Source organism: Terrapene carolina, unplaced genomic scaffold (genome assembly GCF_002925995.2).
Source record: "Terrapene carolina triunguis isolate 2854851 unplaced genomic scaffold, T_m_triunguis-2.0 Scaffold148, whole genome shotgun sequence".
Taxonomy (NCBI): domain Eukaryota; kingdom Metazoa; phylum Chordata; order Testudines; family Emydidae; genus Terrapene; species Terrapene triunguis.
The window spans coordinates 6,627,197-6,646,107 of NW_020664499.1; the positions used below are offsets into that span (position 1 = coordinate 6,627,197).

Sequence of the window (18,911 nt, forward strand, 5' to 3'; positions counted from 1 at the left end):
AGCAGCTCTTCTGCATCCCTCAAGGAATTCTCAACCACACTTGTGTGCACTTGGGTACAGCGGAGTACAATTAGAATTTCCTTTTTGTATCTGCTAGCCAACAGGGTTAGGAAGAAAGGATAAAGGATTCATATTAAAAACATAACAACCACCATACTGGGTCCTTACAATCTTTACAGGGCCCATCTGTTTGCTGGGTGTTTGTACAGCGCCTAGCACAGTGGGGCCCTGATCCATGACTAGGGCTCCTAAGCACGAGGGCCACATTAATAATAATAAATAACAATAGGTTGTTCTTATCAACAGATTTACTGAAGGTTGGACTGCCACTAGTCCTGTCCTCAGCACGCCTGGGTGCCTGAGCATGGAAAGGGAAGCATTAGCTTTGCACATCCTGACCAGTTTAAGAAGCTTGAATATTTTCAGTTTCATTCCCACCCCCACCCAATAGATTCCCCCTCATCCCAGGCGCCAATTCCTCTTCACTCCCCTTTTACTTCTCTAAAGAGGTTACAGCTCTAAATCAATGGCTGATATGTGACCTTCGGGTATAGTGCTTTTGTCTTGAGACACCTTAATGTGATCCGTTAGTACATGGGAGCAAGGAGGAGACTGACAGAGCTTCTAGACCCTCTGGACACATGAGCATGAACAAGTTTTTTCCTCTAAGTGTAGAAGGGAAAAATCCTAGCGGTTGCATTTCTTTCAGAGGTAGTAAGAGCCATGTGAACCCTAGCTGAATTTAATCCTCATTTGTAACTGACTCTTTGATTAGTCCTGTCATATTAAATGCTGTGAGAGAATGTGTCAGATGGTTAGAGCCAAGGAGTGGGAGGAAGGATTAATGGGTTCTATTTCTAGCTCTGCCGCTCACTCAGTTTGCGACCTTGGACAAGTCAACTTAACCTCTCTGTAGCTAGCTCAAGTTTCCCCCCCTGTAAAATGGGTAGAACCAATAACAGCTCACAGCATATGGCTGCTAGGCAGCTCAGTTTGTTTGTGACATCCTGGGATGAAAGGTATTGTGTAGGCAGGGGATCAGACTGTTTTTTTGAAGTATCGTCAGTGTTGTTGTGGTTTATCACTTGCGAAATAAAAGAAATATTTCTGAGCGGATGCAGCATGAGAGAGCTCCATTCACACACCTGACAGTGACATTTGTTTAACAGGAAAACTGCATTAGATCGCTACAGCCTTGAGAAAGCCGGCTTCACCCACATCCTCAATGCAGCCCATGGCCGGTGGAATGTGGACACAGGACCAGATTACTACAGTGACATGGCCATTGAGTACCATGGGGTAGAAGCAGATGATCTCACCACCTTCAACCTCAGCCAGTTCTTTTATTCAGCTGCTGAATTCATTGAAACTGCACTCCAAGATCAGAGAAGTAAGGAGGGGGCAGAGTACGGTCAGAAAGACCTTGTTTGCTACAGTTGATCTCAGTGAACATGAGTATTCATCAAAAGTAGCCACTGCCAGGGGGTGAAACAGGCAGAGACAGTCAAGGACCACCGGCAGAGGACAAACAAGCAATGGCTAATAATGGAGCTGGTCATTTCGGGAAAGTCAATGCTGGTATAGGGTTCAGGTCATCTCACAGCCAGGTCAGCCATTCAAATCAATGGGATTTGGTAGCAATCCAAGAGTCCTTACCTCCTGATGGGCCAATGTTAAGCAGCTATCTCCCTGGCAGACAGGTGTCCCTAGCACAAGCAGCACTCATTTTACACTCCTATGAAGCAAACAATCTCAGGAGGAAAGTCGTGAACTCAATGGGCCACGGAGCTAGTCTGCCATTCCTAGAGGTGGCCCCTTTCCAGTTAGCTGTGAGGCCTATTAGCAGGGCATCTGCCCAGGCTGTACTTATCCTGCGTATGTAGGACTCCAGTCTCCAAGCCTGTCACTTCAACATTTCTTACACTAAAGCATTAGGTTTGCTATAGAGACATATCAAAGCACTTTAGTACTTTTGCCATCAGATCATCTCCAAGCTGTAACAGGGATTTATTTTTGTCATCTTCCAAGCCGTAGGAGACTGAAATCACTTTGACAGCACAGATCTGGAAACATTAGTTAAAGCCTTTGTAATTTCCCAGCTTGATTACTACACTTCATTATTTGCTGACCTCCAGCAGCGTTCTAGCTAAGGGTTTAAGCTGATGTGAAGCACCACAGCCGCGACCCCACACTGTCTTTCAACATTTACTCCGGTTCTTATTTTTAAAAAAATCTCAACAGGGTGTTTTACCAGGAGCCAGCAGAGAAACTTAAGATCCTCCTGCTGACCTACAAAGCCTTTAATATCAGAGGGCCACATATCAAGTTTCCAACCTCTTGTCAACTTGTGTTCTTGGCTGTTTAGATCAGCAGCTGCTGGTTACCTGGCATACCCCCAATAACCAGCCAGGTCTTAAGCTTTCAACAAGTACAGTCCTCAGCTACAGAATTTGCCCCTTGTTAAGGCAGAAAGACAATAAATCATCACTATTTTAAAACTGAAGTGCCAGTAGCATTATGTGTTGCTTTAAGATTTGATGTTCTTAGAAGGAAGAGAGGTCCATAGGTGAAGGAAGCTACTTAAAATTGACAAGACTCCACCCAAGTACTGCTTCTGGAAAAGGTGGGAAATAGTTAGATTTTCTGGGTGGCTGAAAGCGTCTGATCTCTAGCCTCACTTCTAATCACATTCCTAGAGAGGGACTTAGGCCTAAAGAGCTCGTCTACACAAACATGTAGTTTGTGGCAAGCTGGGGTGTGAATCTAGCCCACACTACCCTGCCACAGATTAACTATCTGCGTGCTCCCTGCTGACACGCGTTGAGTTCATTAGAATGCTTTGCTCCAGTCTTCTTTAAAATGGGACTTGTTAACAGTTCTTTAGAGCACTTTGAGCATGTGCCAGCAGGGTGCACCCGGACAACTAGTCCACAGCAGGTTTGTGTGGGGTACAGTCACACCCCAGCATGCCACGAACAAAATGTTTGTGCAGACAAGTCCTTAATAGCTTTCACTTCCCCATCCTGCAGCCTTCCCTTCCTGTTCCCGCATCACAGCATGAAAAACATGGTAAACACACAGAAGTCAAGAGAGAAGGACTGTTTCAACAGCACTACATTAAAGTGCACAAGCAGGGTCTACATGGACCTGTTAGTGCACAGCACACTAGTGCACTTTAGAAATCAAAGCCCTGTCGTGCGCATTGCTGCTCCATATAGACAAGCCCTGAGAAGTCTAGTGTGCCTTGTGTACTGATAAACGGTAGGGGGAGAGACTCAAAGCAGTTTGCAAGGCTCAAGCTTCAAAGCTTCCAGTTTAAAGGCTGTGTCAAACACTCATGAAGTCTTGAGGCTCGACCAAGCATCAATGCAGCAATGAAACAGAAGCCCGACTCAGAGAATGGAATGATTCACTTATTAAAAATACCTCTGAATTCAAGAGTAACTAAATGTGTAACGCTGACACTTCTGTATGTAGCTGTTCTTCTGGCTGCTGCATTGGTAAGGAGTTTGAATAACCAGGACAGAGAGTTGTTTTGTTCTTACATACACTAGCGATATAAAGATAACCATTGCCTGTAGTAGCCCTGGAGAAAAGAGGACAAGAATGCAAATAAATTCATGTTGGGGAAACAAGGGGCACTGAATACATGTTACTCATACTGCAGCCAAGTATGGCACCATTAAGCCTCACCTTCTTGTCCAGATGGGGATGGTCATTTTAATGCATTCAGTCAAACATACACTTGCAATAGATTTAGGGCCTTTTTTTGCTGATACAGCGGTTTCAGAAGTATTGAAGTGTTCATTTTCCCCATTCAAATAGTGGGCTACAGACATAGGACATGTGAAGAGATAAGAGGCAGTTAGCCAAGCAGCACATACTCCCATCAGTTCAAGGGATCAGCCTTAAAGAAAGCGTACACAAGAGTACATAACTACCCTGTTCGATAAAGACCAGTCTCTGTTTAGCCACCTAGCATAGCAAGCTGACACTTCTTTCACATGCTTAACTTAATTCCAGGCATCCTAGGAGTAGAACCACCCAGCATGTTTGTCTTGTTAATGCCCCTCAGGTTCCTAACCCAGACTTTGGAGTAAGTAGTAGAGAAAGGATGGTTCAGGGGCCAGGGCACTAGCTTGGGAAACCTAGGTTTGATTCTTTGCTCTGCCACAGACTTGCCGTATGACCCCAGGCAAATCACTTAGTCTTTCTTTGCCCTGGCTCCCCATCTGTATGATGGAGATAATAGCACTTCCTGACCTCCCAGAGGGGTTGTGAGGATAAATACAGTAAGATTGTGAGGCATCCAGATACTATGGCCATACAAGGAGCTTAGCAAGATAGATTAGCACTCCAAAGCATTTGAACAGCAACACACAAACAGGCATCACTTCACCCAGCCACACACTGCACAATTGGGCCCTGCAGGACAGAGAAAGTTCCCATGTTTATGGAAAGTCCTCCAGGATCTTTAATGTTCACGCACAGCAGACAAGTTCTCCATCCTTGCAATTTCCAAAGAGACATGCACATTTTTCTCCCTCCTTTACATGATATAAAATACAGGTTCTCCTCTTGCCACTGATGCACAGAAAGTTCTTCTCTGTTTCCCAGCTCCTCAAGCAAAGCGTTTATCCCTCAGCCTTCCCCTCCTGTCAGTTATTTACTCCACCATTCTGCCCCAGCCCATTTACAAACCGGAGGCTCGAGCAAGAGTGAAGGGCTGAACAAATGGGAGTTTTCATCTGTTTCAGATATTCAGAGTAATGATAGAAGGGATTATCATTCTCTGTTATCAGTGAGGCTGGAAATCTGCCATGATGCCTCTACAACTATCTGCTGGGATTAGGATGCAAGCTGTGACCATTAATCCCCTTGTGCTGGCAGTTCTTGATGTGTCCATGACACAGCAGTGCTGCTCCTGCCAGGAAATCATTCCCTCCACTCCCAGCATCAAGGAACGAATTGCTAGGAGTCGAAGCCTGGCCCCACCGGATGTAGCCGACAAAGTAAAAATGCCTCTGGCCTTGCAATGGTGTTTGTGGTGTTATTTGACCATAGGAGGTTGTGGTAGACAGAACTTCAGATGCTGCCTTTATCAGGGTACACTGATTTAAAAAAAAAAAACCAAAAACTCCATGGCAGCTAGTCTCAGAGCCCAGGTCTACGGACTTAGGCTCCTGGGGTTCACACTACGGTGCTGCAACTTGTAGTGTAGACGTTCCTGCTAGGATTGGAGCTCGGGCTCTGAGACCCACCCTCCTCGCCAGGTTTCAGAGCCTGAGCAGGATCTCTCCTGCCATACACAAGCCTGAGTCGGTCGACCCGGGCTCTGAGACTTGCAAAACTCCACCCCAGCTTTTCTCCTTCCAAGGTTTTGTAGCCCACAAGCCTTTGCATCAGTTCCTGCAGCACATGGAAGGGCCCAGTACCACTCACTCTCCTCCACCGGCCCCTGGCTGCTGCCAGTGGGGGACATCCCACTCTCATTCATTTGCCTTACAGCAGCCCCGAGAGGCTCTGGCAGAGACTGACACCTCATTGTGCTAGAGCTGCCTATACGCAGTAAGAGACAACCCCGATCCCAAGAGCTAAAATCTAACTAGACAAGACGAACAGGGTGGGATGAAAGGAATTGCCATCCCCAGATGAGACACAGGGGGATTAAGTGATTCGTCCAAGGTCACACCAAAAGTCTGAGGCAGAGCAGGGAACTAACTACTGAGTCATCCTTCCTCTCTGGCCCCTGGTATTCATAGGCTCCTAGGACTGGAAGGGATCTTGAGCGGTCATCTAGTCCAGTCCCCTGCACTCATGGCAGGACGAAGTATTATATTACTAAGTATTGGTAGGGAGCAACTGGACACATCCTTTTCATCCTCCTGGAGGGCATGAGTATCTGGTTCATCAGGACCTCGCTGGCGCTGGACCTCTGCCTCCTAATTCTGCCCCCCACCCAGAGAGCACACACTCCTTGATTCAGCAGAATGAGTGAAGCACAGTAAATCATGGATCAGTGGGAGCCCAATAAAGGGGAAGCTGTAGCTTGGCTTAGCTGGTTACCTACTGTCGCATTGCAGCCCATCCTGCCTGGCTGTAAATTGGCAATCCTCCAGTTAAAGCATTAGGAGATCCAGATTCTATAATGGGACTCACTGGGTGACCTTGAGCAAGTCACTTGACCTCTCTGTGCTTCACAGTCCCTGCCTGTACAAGAGGATGGTATTTACCTGCCCTGCAAGGAGGCTGTAAAGCATATTAATGGCTGTGAAGCACTAAGATCTCTGGGCGGAAGGCCCGAGAGAAGGGGAGAGTGTTTATTATTGGTAAATCTGAAAGCCTTCTCTGTATTTGCTCTCTTCACTTGTGCAGACAAGATCTTGGTTCATTGTGCCATGGGACGCAGCCGATCCGCCACCTTGGTCTTGGCTTACCTGATGATTTACAAGAACATGACAGTGGTTGATGCCATTGAGCAAGTGCTGAAGCACCGATGCATCCTCCCAAACCGTGGCTTCCTGAAACAGCTGAGAGAACTGGACATAAAGTTGGCTCTGGAGAGGACAAATGCCAAGAACGGCATCCAAGTCAATGGAGAGGAGCATGGCACAGAGATCTAGCATTCCTCATGCCCTGGGGTTACCGGAAAAACACCTAGCAAGAGAAAACTGGAGTTGGAAAACAATACTGTCAAAAGTCCTTTGTTATAAGTCCAGAGGGAAGAATCAATAGCATCTGAAATGCCTTAAAGGGAATCTCAGGTTGGAGACAAGATAAATGGAGAGAGGAAGCAATCTCGTTAGGGAGCGTAACACAGAATCCCCTCATTTTAGTGCTGTTCTTCAGGGCTCTGCTGTACAGAAGAGAAAAAGGAGGGACTTGTGATGGAAGGCAGTGGCTCTATAAGAACTATAAGGGTGGTGCCCAGTATGTAAAGGATCGGGTAAGCGTGCAAGTCCATGAACTGCGATTCAGGCCCAGCTGCTCCTGCTGCCCTATTACTATAAATGTTGAACGGCTGTTATTTTAATACCATTTGTGAGGGGCTAATTTATCCCACAGCAAACCCACATGTAAAGCCTGACACATTTACTTAAATATAACCACCCCATGGCACAACTACATTTATTATACATGTCATAAGGTGTTAGCTGAATAAGGAAGCATGAGCCCAGCTTCACCTGTGTTGCCTTGGGTTAGCAGAACCTTTCCACAGAGTGACGCACCCTATGATAACTGCCAGTTCAGCACTCACTAGTTTGTGAGTCCATGCTGTAGGATCTAGAGAGAGGGATAGGAGTCCTAAACAGCCTTGCAAAGCCTGAGCCAGAACCCAGAGCTGTAATCCTCCTTTAAACTAACTGGGGTGGGATACATGGGCAGTGGATGAAGCTTCCCCTGGGGGAGGCTAGCTCCTTGTCCCACCTCTTCCACCTGCAGCCCCACCCACACTCCACCCATTCCACCCTGCTCGGCCCCCCCTGCTGCCGCCCACCACATCTCTACTCACTCCCCCGCCCGCTGCGAGACACCCGCACGAACTTCCCCACACACCACTCCCTGCATCCCTCCTCATCCCCACCGCCTCTCGCCTCCTCACCCCGCCACCCACAGCCAGTCACCTCCTCACTCCACCATCCACCATGTCCCCGCTCATCCCTGCCCACCATGATACCCCCCACCCACCGCTGCTCACCTCCCCACTCCACCACCCACCGCAAGAACCCTTCCACCTGCCGCATCTCTCCTCACCCCCCGCCTACTGCCACTCACCTCACTCCACCGCATCCCTCCTCATGCCCGCCTGCCACCACTTGCCTCATTTCACTGCCCACCATGAGACCCACCTGTCCAACCATCGTTCGCCTTCTCACCCCCCACCCGTCGCATCCCTCCTCATCCCCCTGCCTGCCACGCTCACCTCCTCACTCCCCCACCCACTGCAAGACCCCCCTGCCTGCTGTGTTCCTCCTCACCCACCGCCACTTGCCTTCTCACTCCCCGACCTGCTGCTGCTTGCCTCCTCATTTCATCACCCACCATGAGACCCCTCCTGCCCGCCACCTCCTCACTCCCCCACCCACCGCAAGACCCAGCCTGCCACATCCCTCCTCACCCTCCACTCCCATGGGGGAGGGGGAGTGAGGAGGGAGGCAGCAAGCAGCGGGGACCTCCGGGGGGGATGGGGGGGGGGAAATGGAGGGAAGGAGAGGAGAGGAAGAAGACTCCCCAGGGAGCAGCAGCAGGCAGTGGGGGCCTCAGGGAAGAGGTGAGGCCACCACGGCCCAGGTGTCCAGCGGCAGGTCACCGGCAGCTGCACCAGGGGAGGCTTAGCCTTCCCTGGCGTATTATTCCCACCACCCATGGCAGGGTGGAAAAAAGAGACTTTGGGTTTAGCTCCCTGTACCCAAACACAGACTCCCTTCAAACCCCCAAAATCCTAAAGCCAGGCCTGTTGGAAATGAACCAGCGCTGTAACACTGCAGTTTCATCTATTGAGGCTATTATTCTTTGACAAGGCCAAAAGCAGACGTTTATGGGAAGGGTCAGAGATATGATTTGTATCTAATCCGGGGAAAATAAAATGCACTTTGTTTAAGTGTTTGCCATTCTCAGTCTGCTTCTTTGAAGAATGGCCAGTTTTTACTCTGTTCCCACCTTCCCTGCTACTACCACATCCCTGTCTTATTTGCCAGAATACAGTTGACGATAGTCACTAAGAACAGTTTGGGGGCTGGTCCGGAGGGGGTGTCATGCACCAAACACTCTCTCAGCGATGGGGTGCAAGTCACCTGGAAAACATAGTTATGCTCCAGCATCCTAAAGCTTGAATCTATTCTTTGAATATGCAGTACCGAACTCCAGCAGGATACGGTTTGGTTTGGTAAACCGATTCTGGGCAGCTGTTTGATGCTCATAAGGCCTCTTACCATCAACTTTCTTCCAATCGCTATTGGGGAGCGAAATTCCAGAACAGCATTACAAATGGGAACATTCAAGATGGCATCAGACCTAGCAAACTTCTCAACAGGTAGCTACTGTGAGCAGTGGCCGAGGCCATTGCCCATTGCTACAGCCCCCTGCTATAGAAAACATGACAACACAAAGAGCAAAAAATTTGTCGTAACTGAGTTTGGGAAGCCAATGAAACATCCCGAGCTCCCCCCACTGCTGCATGATCAGTGCCACCCTGCCATCCCTCTTCCAACTTCTTTACCAGTTACTGCAAGGTCCTTTTTCCTTTCCCCCATCTCTTCTCCCCAGCCCCTCATCCCCCCAGTTATGGCAGTGCTGGGGGCACATTCCCTCTGTTTGGATTTCTGGGTTTTCCTCCACCTCTATGCTAGTCTATATAGGTTCCCGTACCAAGTTCATCACCGCAGTATCTGGGCCCCTTCCAGGGGTGCATTAAGTAACATGACTAATGTCTGGCCCATTTTTTCTCTCCCCAGGGGGAGATGAGTGGGCAGAGGAGTGTTGTGTTCTGGATTTTTTTTTTTCCAATATACACACACAGTTCATAATATGTTTAGGGTAGAGAAGGCAAAGTCAAAGCAATACACTTCGTGCTGAGAGTGGAAGGCAGCGAGGTTTGGGATGGCCCTTTGCTCCTGTAGGAGCTTATTCTGCCGTCTCAGCCCAGCCCCCAAGAAGCTCTCTCTCTATCCTTATTGTAGAAAGTTCCACCGTGCCAGAGAAGAGAAGTTGCTCAACAGTTCCTGAGGTCCCCTCCATTACCTCTCTTCCTCACCAATTCCTGCATTACAGAGCATCCAATTCTCTCCTCGCTCTCCTCCAACCCTCATTCCATTACTCCAGCACTGGACACCTGTTTCCCCTGCCCATAAGGAAGTTGCACTGTCCGATGAAATAACCACAAGGCAGGAGCCAGGAACCACTGTGTTCTATCCCTAGCTCTGCCACTGGCACAGACTGTGAGCTCTTGGACACATCACCAGCCAGGGTGCACGGATGGGCTGGGGGAGAAGAGATGGTGCCAGGAGACTGCAGTAGCCATTGGGCTGGCTGTGTAGGGGAGAGGAGACATGGATGATGCCAGCCAGGAAGGAGGCACCAAAAAAGGCATTTCTGGGCAGGCCTGGGAACCTGGTCTCCCCAACCCCAGCTCCCTCAGCTTGCTGAGAGGTGTAATCAAGCTCTTAACTTGGCTGCTTGTTTCCCCCTTTTATTCCCAGGGGGATAACACCTACTTCACAAGGTGCTTGAACATTAATGTCTGCGCAGCACTTTAAACGTGGGGCAGGGAACTGCCTTGGGTACCATTAACTAGCCCTCCTCCCTCTTAACTACTGCAGTATGAGGCACCCATTTCTCCCTCACCGGGCACATCTCTTTACCCCTCCATTAACCCCCCAGCCCAGGAATGCAGCTCTAGGGTATGTTATATTCCGGGCCCCATACCCCAGGTAACCCTCCCATTTCCCGCTGAAGCGAAGCTGTTCGGCAAGGTGATACTTTGGAGAACTAGTAGGGACAGTCCCGCCTGCCCCTGGAAGGCGCACAGCCCCGTGTGTCAGAGCGACATGAAGCCTCGGGATCCTGTCTGACTCGCCAATGAGGCTGGATGCCATGCCAGCGCCAATAACTAAAATCCCTCTTCCGCCACCTGCTTGCTAGGAACCTTTGCTTCTCCCTCCGGGATGAGGACCTGGCCAGGCTGGTCCTGCAGGATTCCTGTCATTCACTATATCAGGATGTGAGGGTGAGAACAGCCCTCAGACTCCAGCTGGTATAAAATGTGGCAGTAATCACCTTCATGGCTTAGGCCACTGTGGATGTATCTAGTCTTTGCGCCAGTTCCTCCTCGGTCCCCCAGACAGCTGCTGCTCCGAGTTTAGAGCCTTGGTCATAATCATCAAAGCCAGGAATGGATCCGCACGCACCTATGTTACATACTGCATTGCCAGCCATCTGCCACCAGGACAGTCAGGAACAATGCAGCTCATAAAGCCCAGCATGAAGTATGCCAGAACCAGGGACAAAGTATTCCCAAGCAGATTTGGCTGTAGAAGGAACTTCTGGAGGACAGGAGATGACTTCAGAGTCTAAAAGCCTTTAGGAATGTTGCAATCACTTCCTCTTTAATAACGCTTTTCCTCCATAACTGACGGTCACAACTTCAAACCACCTCCTGTTCCAACCATCCACTCCCACTCAAAATCCTACCCCAGCAGAACTTTCTATAAGAAGGAGCCAGAGACTTCATGAAGTACATCAGGGATGTTACTGTTCCCAATCTATTTTACACGGAAGGTGTTCAGATGCTCCAGTGATGGGCAACAGCACAACACCGCCACCAAATAGATCAATTTAATCACACAGAAAGTGAGTGCTGGAGGGTTTCCTGACCTGGAAGCTGCTGGGCAGCTAGCTAGCCAGCCAGCCAACCATCTCATTTGTGCCACCTCCTGGCTTCTCTGTTTTTACTCTCTTCACGTGACAAGCTCTAGCAGAGCAGCACGCAGAGAACACACAGATGAAGAGAGTCGCGCTCTCATTCTGCACAGCAGCTTTTGGAACAGGGCACAAAAAACAAAACAAAATAAAAACCAACAGCAACAACCCCCTCTCCCTCCCCCCCGCACGACATCTCCTGAGCAGGTCAGGAGCACAGCAAAAAATAGGAAATAGAAATACTGCCAAAATACACAACTGTCAAAATTACACATAGCACATCTCTTGTATGTTGCACCATCTAGTTTTAACAGGCTTTTGCTAAATGTTCGAAGCGTCCAAATGTCAGAAGGCTCACTCCTAATGAGTTTAAAGGTTCTGTCTACCATACATGATTGACTGGGATACAAGACAACGAACGAAGTTAGGAGAGAAAGATGTCCCCTTATTGCTAAGGGCTTTGTTCTCCTGGAGCAGCACTCGAAACAAATTTAACTGCTCAAACAATATACGTTCTCTCTCTTGAGCAAACTGCTATTTCCTTTGGGCTGCTAAGGAGTGGTTTATGCTTAACATTATAAACAACCATGCTTCAAATAAAAACAGTTTTAATGAGGTTCTGCATGTCTGCTTTTTTAAAGAGAAAAAACACACTGAAGAGAGACAGTGTAGGTTAACCTGAGGATGGAAAATAAAACATTTACAAACCACCATATTGTTTTCATTATCCAAGACGGAGCTGTTGCTATGCTCTCATTTATAACTGTTTATATCACGAAGAAGGAGCTGGACTTGGGCCACACTACAAAACATTACCATGCTCAAACATGGCTGCCAACAATTGTGTTAACTGACACAAAAGGTGCCGATCTACTCTGCCCACCAAACCCTATTCAGCATTGTGTCACCTAATACTAGCACTGGGAACTACATTCAGACATGGTGAAAGTTTGCAGCATGGACCAGGCCTTGATGTTTTTCCGCCTAGTCAAGACAGAAGACTAAAACAAATCACATTACTTCCATACCTTATTGACACCCTCAAAGGGACACAATCAACACTCTCTCCTCAGGAGTTTGCTCGTCTAACTCAAGATCTCAATTAGAGAAAGGCTCATCTTCATGGCCCAGGGAAATAACTGCCTCACAGGAAACCAGAGCGCTTTCTTCTTCTGTACCAGGTGAACCACAAATTAGGGTACTACAGGGAGGCTGTGGAATCAAAGCAGGGAGAGCGAGCTGAAAGTGGGACAAAGCATCTCAAGCAGATGGGGCGGATTCTGTCTTTGAAGGCAGTGAGAAGCTGCTCTTTTGGGGACATCTCAGGGGAGAGGCAGAGCTATACCACATTCCCGAGGAGCCTTGTCTCGAACTGAGTTCATGTAAGCACCGCTCATGGACTTTACAAACCGACTGTCGCTAAGTGTGTTTCAAAGATGTATTTTTGGATGCCTTTTACCTGCTCTTTGTGGGACCTGAGTAGCTCTAATGCGAGATGGTGAGAAAGGGATTCCTGTTTCTTCATTCTCCTGGGGCAGCCATCATCCACCCCCCTGCAACACCCATGTCACAACACAGGCTGGTGCCACCAATCATGTAGTGTGCATATTTTGCCACTCCAAACCACCTCAGAAAGACAATTCTGGGTCTAAAGCATTCACAAAGGCTTTGTGCAGGAGATAGTTTACCCTTCCTCCCTCACAAAGACCTTCCAGGCCAATCCCTCAGTGTGCACCTCCTTTTCGACTGGAGCAATGAATTAATTTGGAACAGCTGACCCAGACCTAGTATCCTGACCATCTTTGTACTTCGAACACGCAGCTGTAGACTATCCTCTCTTCTGAGGAAGAGTTACACTCTTCTTCTTGCCAATAAGGCCTATACATCCCATCACACTTTTATAGGTCCTCGCGTCGACCATGCAGACAAATGGAATGCATCATCGTCCTCACTTCACTCTGGTAGGTGGCAGCCAGTGAGGATCAAACAAAACTCATCCTCTCCTAGCCAGGGTACCAGCTGTTTCAATTCCTGTCCTTGGCCAGTTTGGTGGCTGTCCTAGCTAGAAGTGGATTTGTAGCTGGTTTGTTAGTAGGTCCCTTATTGTGAAAAACAGACTGGAAATTATATTACAACAAAGCTCTCTTGGGTCTGAGGGACAAGCGAGTGTCTGCACAAGTCTCACTGGAAGGAGAGAGCAGATGAAAAATTCCATTTCCTGTGACCTGTTTGCTACTGATGGGGATCGATTGGGTTTGTGAGTAGTGATTTCCCCACCAGGGATAGGAAGCAAATGCTGAAATAATTAAGTGAATCCATCTGGCACAACAATGGATCATGTGCTCCTAAGACTGAAGGCCCACTGCTTGCAAGCTGCACCCAGGGACTAGATCAAGCCTATTATGCAGAGATTCTCAACTGGTCTGTGCAATACACACTGGCTCTTCCTTATTTCCAGAAGCTTGTTGCATCTTAAGAAACTTAAATATTTCCATAAGATTACTTTCCAATATAAGCAATTGCTGTACTTACCTCAGGGATGTTCTTCCATAGTCAATGGGAGGAGAAGAGTCCATGTATTAAAATGTGGCCCATGCTAGGAATATAGCTGAGTCCCCCTGCTACAGTGGTTGCTAATAGTGGGAAGGGACTGCCACATGGCAGTCTTGCAGACCAATTCTCTGTTTTCCCCTATTAGCAAACTCATCAGCTTGCAAAACACAGGATCTGAGCCATTTGCCTATTAGGAATCTGCAAGTTGCCATCGTACCATAAAGATAAAAACAAGTTCTCCTGAAAGGAACTGATTAGAGTCCAATACCTTGAGGGCTCTAAAAATATCACAGGAAGGGCCAAGTTGGTTGTTCTCCGTCTAAGAGGACTCTTCTGGGTGCTGCTCCCTAGGAAACTAGTGCTTGGTCCAGTGAGTAAAATCAATACAATGTTCGGCACAAAAAGAATGAAAAATCATCATCATCCTAACAAGGGTGTGGGAAAGGGAAGGGATTATAAAAAATGGTGCAGAGAGTAGCCAGCCAGAGTTTCCAGCTGGCAGGAGCAGGAACAGCCAACTCAAGGTACTCTGGACAGTCCAGTCAAACCTGTAGAAGTTGTCTCTGCCCTGCTGACTGGCTGTTTGCTCCAACTCCCACCCCCACAGCCTCTTCACCAGTTTTATTCCATACCTACCCTGCCTTACTCTCCCCTCTGCCCCCCCCACTCCCTTTTCTTTCCATTTAGCTCAACCCCTCCTATGTAAAGCCACCCATTTAAAAAACACCCTAACACCTGCGGAACTAACATCATGTTTGCCACCATCACACTGGTCACGCTGCTGGTGTGTTATTGCCCTTCCCCCACCTGTCTTGTCCAGTTAGACAATATTGTCTCATTGTTTCCATGTACTCCCCATCTGTCTTCCTCCATCGGCCGTCTCTTGTCTTATTCTTGGATTGTAAGCTCGTTGGATCTTTCTGTTCTGTGTTTGTACAGCACCTAGCACAATGGGCCATGACTGGGGCTCCAAGGTACTGTGAGAATACAGTAATTAAATAAAATAAATAATCATAATAAGAGGTAGGAAGCAAACTGGCTGAGAAAGAAACAAACATCCAGTATCCTGATGCAGGACAGGTGTTTTGCTGTATCATGATTGGTTGCCACCTGCCTGACAATGAAAAAGGACTATGCCAATAGTCTGCAGCAGTGGCAACCACGCAACAGAAAATACTTTTTCTATAGCACCTTCCATCAGAGTATCTCAATGTGCTTTTACAAACATGAGTTATTCAAGCTTATCGCTCATTATCCCTATTTTAGTGAGGGGGAAATGAGACACAAAGAGGCTAAGTGACTTGCCAAATTTACATACAAAGATTCTGGCACAGCCAGAAATAAAACCTCATTCTGCACATTAGCCACAAAACCCTCCTGCTTCCTGACCTTCTTGATCATTACTGATCTGGGCTTCATTTGCACTGAGAGAGGGGAAGTCTTCATCTGCCATTACAAATCCCCCAAGCCATCCAGTCCCCAATAATCACTATAATAATGGATTTACTAGACATACATATGCTCCCTATGTGTAAAAACAATCAATCAAAAGATCTTTGCTGCATCAGTTATCCATTTTTGTATCAGTAATATGTAAATTCATAGGTAAATTCATATGTAAATGCAGCAGGGTGACCCCTCCCTTAATATAGCAGTTTGCTGGATTATTCCACTGTCACCATTCTCATTATCTATATATGCATAATATACCAAATGGAGTTTTGCATCAGCCAATCTGGTTGACAGCTAGTTAATTTACTGGTAAAAACTCATTATGTGCAGATTTAGGGACAGTGAGATTATTAAAAGCTTTTGTGTCTGGGAGTGATTACACAATACCTGCTTTCTGTTGATATTACAATCCTTCCAACAGGATTAGCTCGCAGGTTGGGTCTTCCTAATTTGGTTAAACTAACCCAAACTTAATGTGCAGTGCTAATCACTTACCAGTGATTGACTGACAAAAGACTGAGCAAAACTGGCATCTTGGGGAGAGTGGTGTTTCAGTGCATTGGGATTTAATGGCTTGCACGTCAAGTGGGCTCGGTTTACAAATGAAATATTTGGCCACACTAGGAGCGTTTTGCTGTATAGCTTATTCCAGCCCCCACTCCCACAGCAAAATAAGCTATACTGGCAAAGGCAGTTTTGCCAGTATAACTGCATCTACACTATTTACAGCTCTGTCAATCAGGGATCACACCTTATACTTCTGACCAACATAACTTTTCTAGCACAAGCTGAGAGTGTAGATCTGACCTAAGTGCCAGCCATGCAAACTTGCCAGAGGTTCAGAGTCAGGCGGGTTCTTTCCATCTTTCGCACCACCAGCCATAATAAAAGGTTCTGCTATCCTAACTAGGCCCTCTTCACAATCTAGCAACCCCATGTTCTTCCAATTATTCCTACAGTAGCATTTGTGCAAAACTCATGATCTCCACAGGGAATGCAGATTACAAGTCAGCAAATAATTCTGTTGATCCACTCAATGGAAGAGAATCCAGCTGATATTCTCTTTGCTATGTTGGTTCTGCAGGGATAACAGGAGTAAAAGAAAGTGAAAACTTCTTTGTTACTAAAGTGAGCAGAGGTGAGTGATACCTAATCTACATAGGGAGCAGATCTGTTTAGGAAGATAGGAGAGTTTTACAAAGCAGAGTTGTCAGCATATAAATGTCATAAATGAAGAACTCAAAAGATGTCAAAAGCATTTGTCCTTCTGAAAGTAATTTGTTTTTGAAATTAAGTATTTGAAAAGTATTTATTGTGTGCACACAGTACACAATTTTCCATGAAACTTTCAATCATATATTACTATGCTAAGTTCTAGCAATATTCGAGACTCAGCATGCTCAGGGCCAGAGCACCACACACTAAAACAATAGATGGACCTGGCATGCCAATGAGTTACAGTGCTGTAAAGCTGGAGCCCCACAGAAGTGGGTAAGGCCCAGTTGTCTTTATTTTTGATTTCATATAAATATACAAATACAAGTCACATAATATGCTGCTTCTATTTCAATGTGCAAACATTTACCACACAGAGCTGCAGAGCTCTAGTTTAGAAATTCACACACACACAAAATCCTGCACATGTTAATCTCCCATCACACATTGAAATAAGCAGTGTTTTCTTAATTTCTCTTTCTCTTTGTTGTATTTCCCTAAAAATAAAGAGGCTATGGCAAAAACATTATGGCAGATGCTGCTCTTGCAAAGATGTAGGCAGGTGTTTAGCTTTATGAACTATTCATAGTCCCACTGGTTTCAACAGGACTATTCAGAGTGTATAAAGTTAAGCATGTGCATAAGTCTTTGCAGAATCATGCCCTTAATGCAGCATTCTGGTTGACAGTTGAAACTCCCAAGAGGCAGGGGTTCAAAGTTATGATTCTCACAACCACTGTAGCCCCTGTTCATACACACACCTACATGTGTGAAGTTACGTCACACCAGTAGCCCCATCAAATTCAAATGGGATGGCTTAAACATATAAAGATACTCACATGTGTAAGAGCCTGCAAGACCAGGGCCTTAATCTGACCACACTGGACATACGTATTAAGGTGTGTTGTTTTTGTTAAGTAATACACACATTTCTGACTTTTGAGCAGTTAGATGCCCACCTATGAAGCTTCTTTTATATATGTTTTTCAAGGATGAATTAAGATGGCTGATGCTTTTATTACGTCTACCATGTTTTAAAACTGAAATTATGAAAAAAAAGTCAATATCAGCTTTAAGTATAGAAACATTTTTAGAAATTCTCATAAGGATATTTCTTTTTGTGGTTTTGTTTCACATGGACCTGACCTAGATTTGACAGACACATTTCATGATGACTGTATTTATGAGACATTTTCAATTTTTATATATCTACAATTGCCAGGACAAAGTTGTTTAAATATGCAAAACTGTGCGGAAAGTTAAATTCTGGATGTACAAAACATCTTGGAATCTGGATAACTCTGCATTGAAGATAATAGTCAAAAGGACAAAGGGAACGCAGCGTTACTATTGAGAGACAGCTCAGCACCAACATTGTGTACACTACAATAAAAGAGCCTTTTAACAAAGTAACGACTTTTTTTTTTTTTTGAAAGGAAAGCTCTTCACATTAATTACATATTAATTTTTTGTAATGTTTTATATATGCAATTATTCAATATTTTGTTTTATTCAAGTTTTTTTAAATTATCCTAGATATTTTTATTTTCACAAAGTATACGCAGTTGTGAAGTGTAATCTACATTTAACCTTTAAAGGCCTAATCCAAAACCCATTGACTTTAAGATGCTTTGGATCAGGCCCCCTAGTCAGAGAGATCTGTAAAGAACACGGTAAGGCAAAGTGATAATTTCCCATGCAACATCAGACTATGACAAACACAAGAGGCTAAAAATGGCTCATCATAATTTATTTTATGTTAAAATGTACAGCTTGGGGTTGTTGTTGTTTTTCTTTTTTTTAAGTGACTGACTAAAAAGATAACAGATAAATACAAGAGTGTCACTGGGTCCTATTTTACACATGTATCAAGCCTCTTCTGCTCGGCCCTTACAGTCACTCTGTACAGGTACAAAGGCTACAAAAAAGGAAGCAATATAAACAGACACATAACTTTTGCCTTTTTACATGCGATCTGTAAGCTTAGTTTGAACTATTCACACGCTACTGCTCTATTTTTTTTCCCTTAAAAAATAACTTCAATATTTTATAAAGATAGAAAAATCTACAGATGGAATGAAAATGTAAAGTTAGAGGCATTTCCATAAAATAGCAACTTTACACCAAATTCACGATTTTTTAAAATCCTGCCAAGTATTTGGACATATGTGAAAATGTTTCAAAACATGACAAATAAACACTGAGATATGCTTCATTCAGTCAAAAAAAGTCTGAAATTATAAAACAGAAAGCTGCCTTTTTATTCCCCCCCC

The 18,911-nt window shown here is 45.9% G+C and overlaps 1 protein-coding gene across 1 annotated transcript in view; it reads left to right on the top strand.

Moving 5' to 3' along the window:
* The window catches only part of LOC115271126 (dual specificity phosphatase DUPD1-like), a 31,414-nt gene extending 24,404 nt beyond the window's left edge, over nucleotides 1-7,010 (top strand). Inside the window, exons 3-4 of the mRNA XM_026653787.1 lie at nucleotides 1,170-1,390; nucleotides 6,376-7,010. Of these exons, the coding sequence (XP_026509572.1) occupies nucleotides 1,170-1,390; nucleotides 6,376-6,623 (469 nt within the window). The 3' untranslated portion in view covers nucleotides 6,624-7,010. The remainder of the gene's footprint in view (nucleotides 1-1,169; nucleotides 1,391-6,375) is intronic.
* The last annotated feature ends 11,901 nt before the right edge of the window (nucleotides 7,011-18,911 follow it).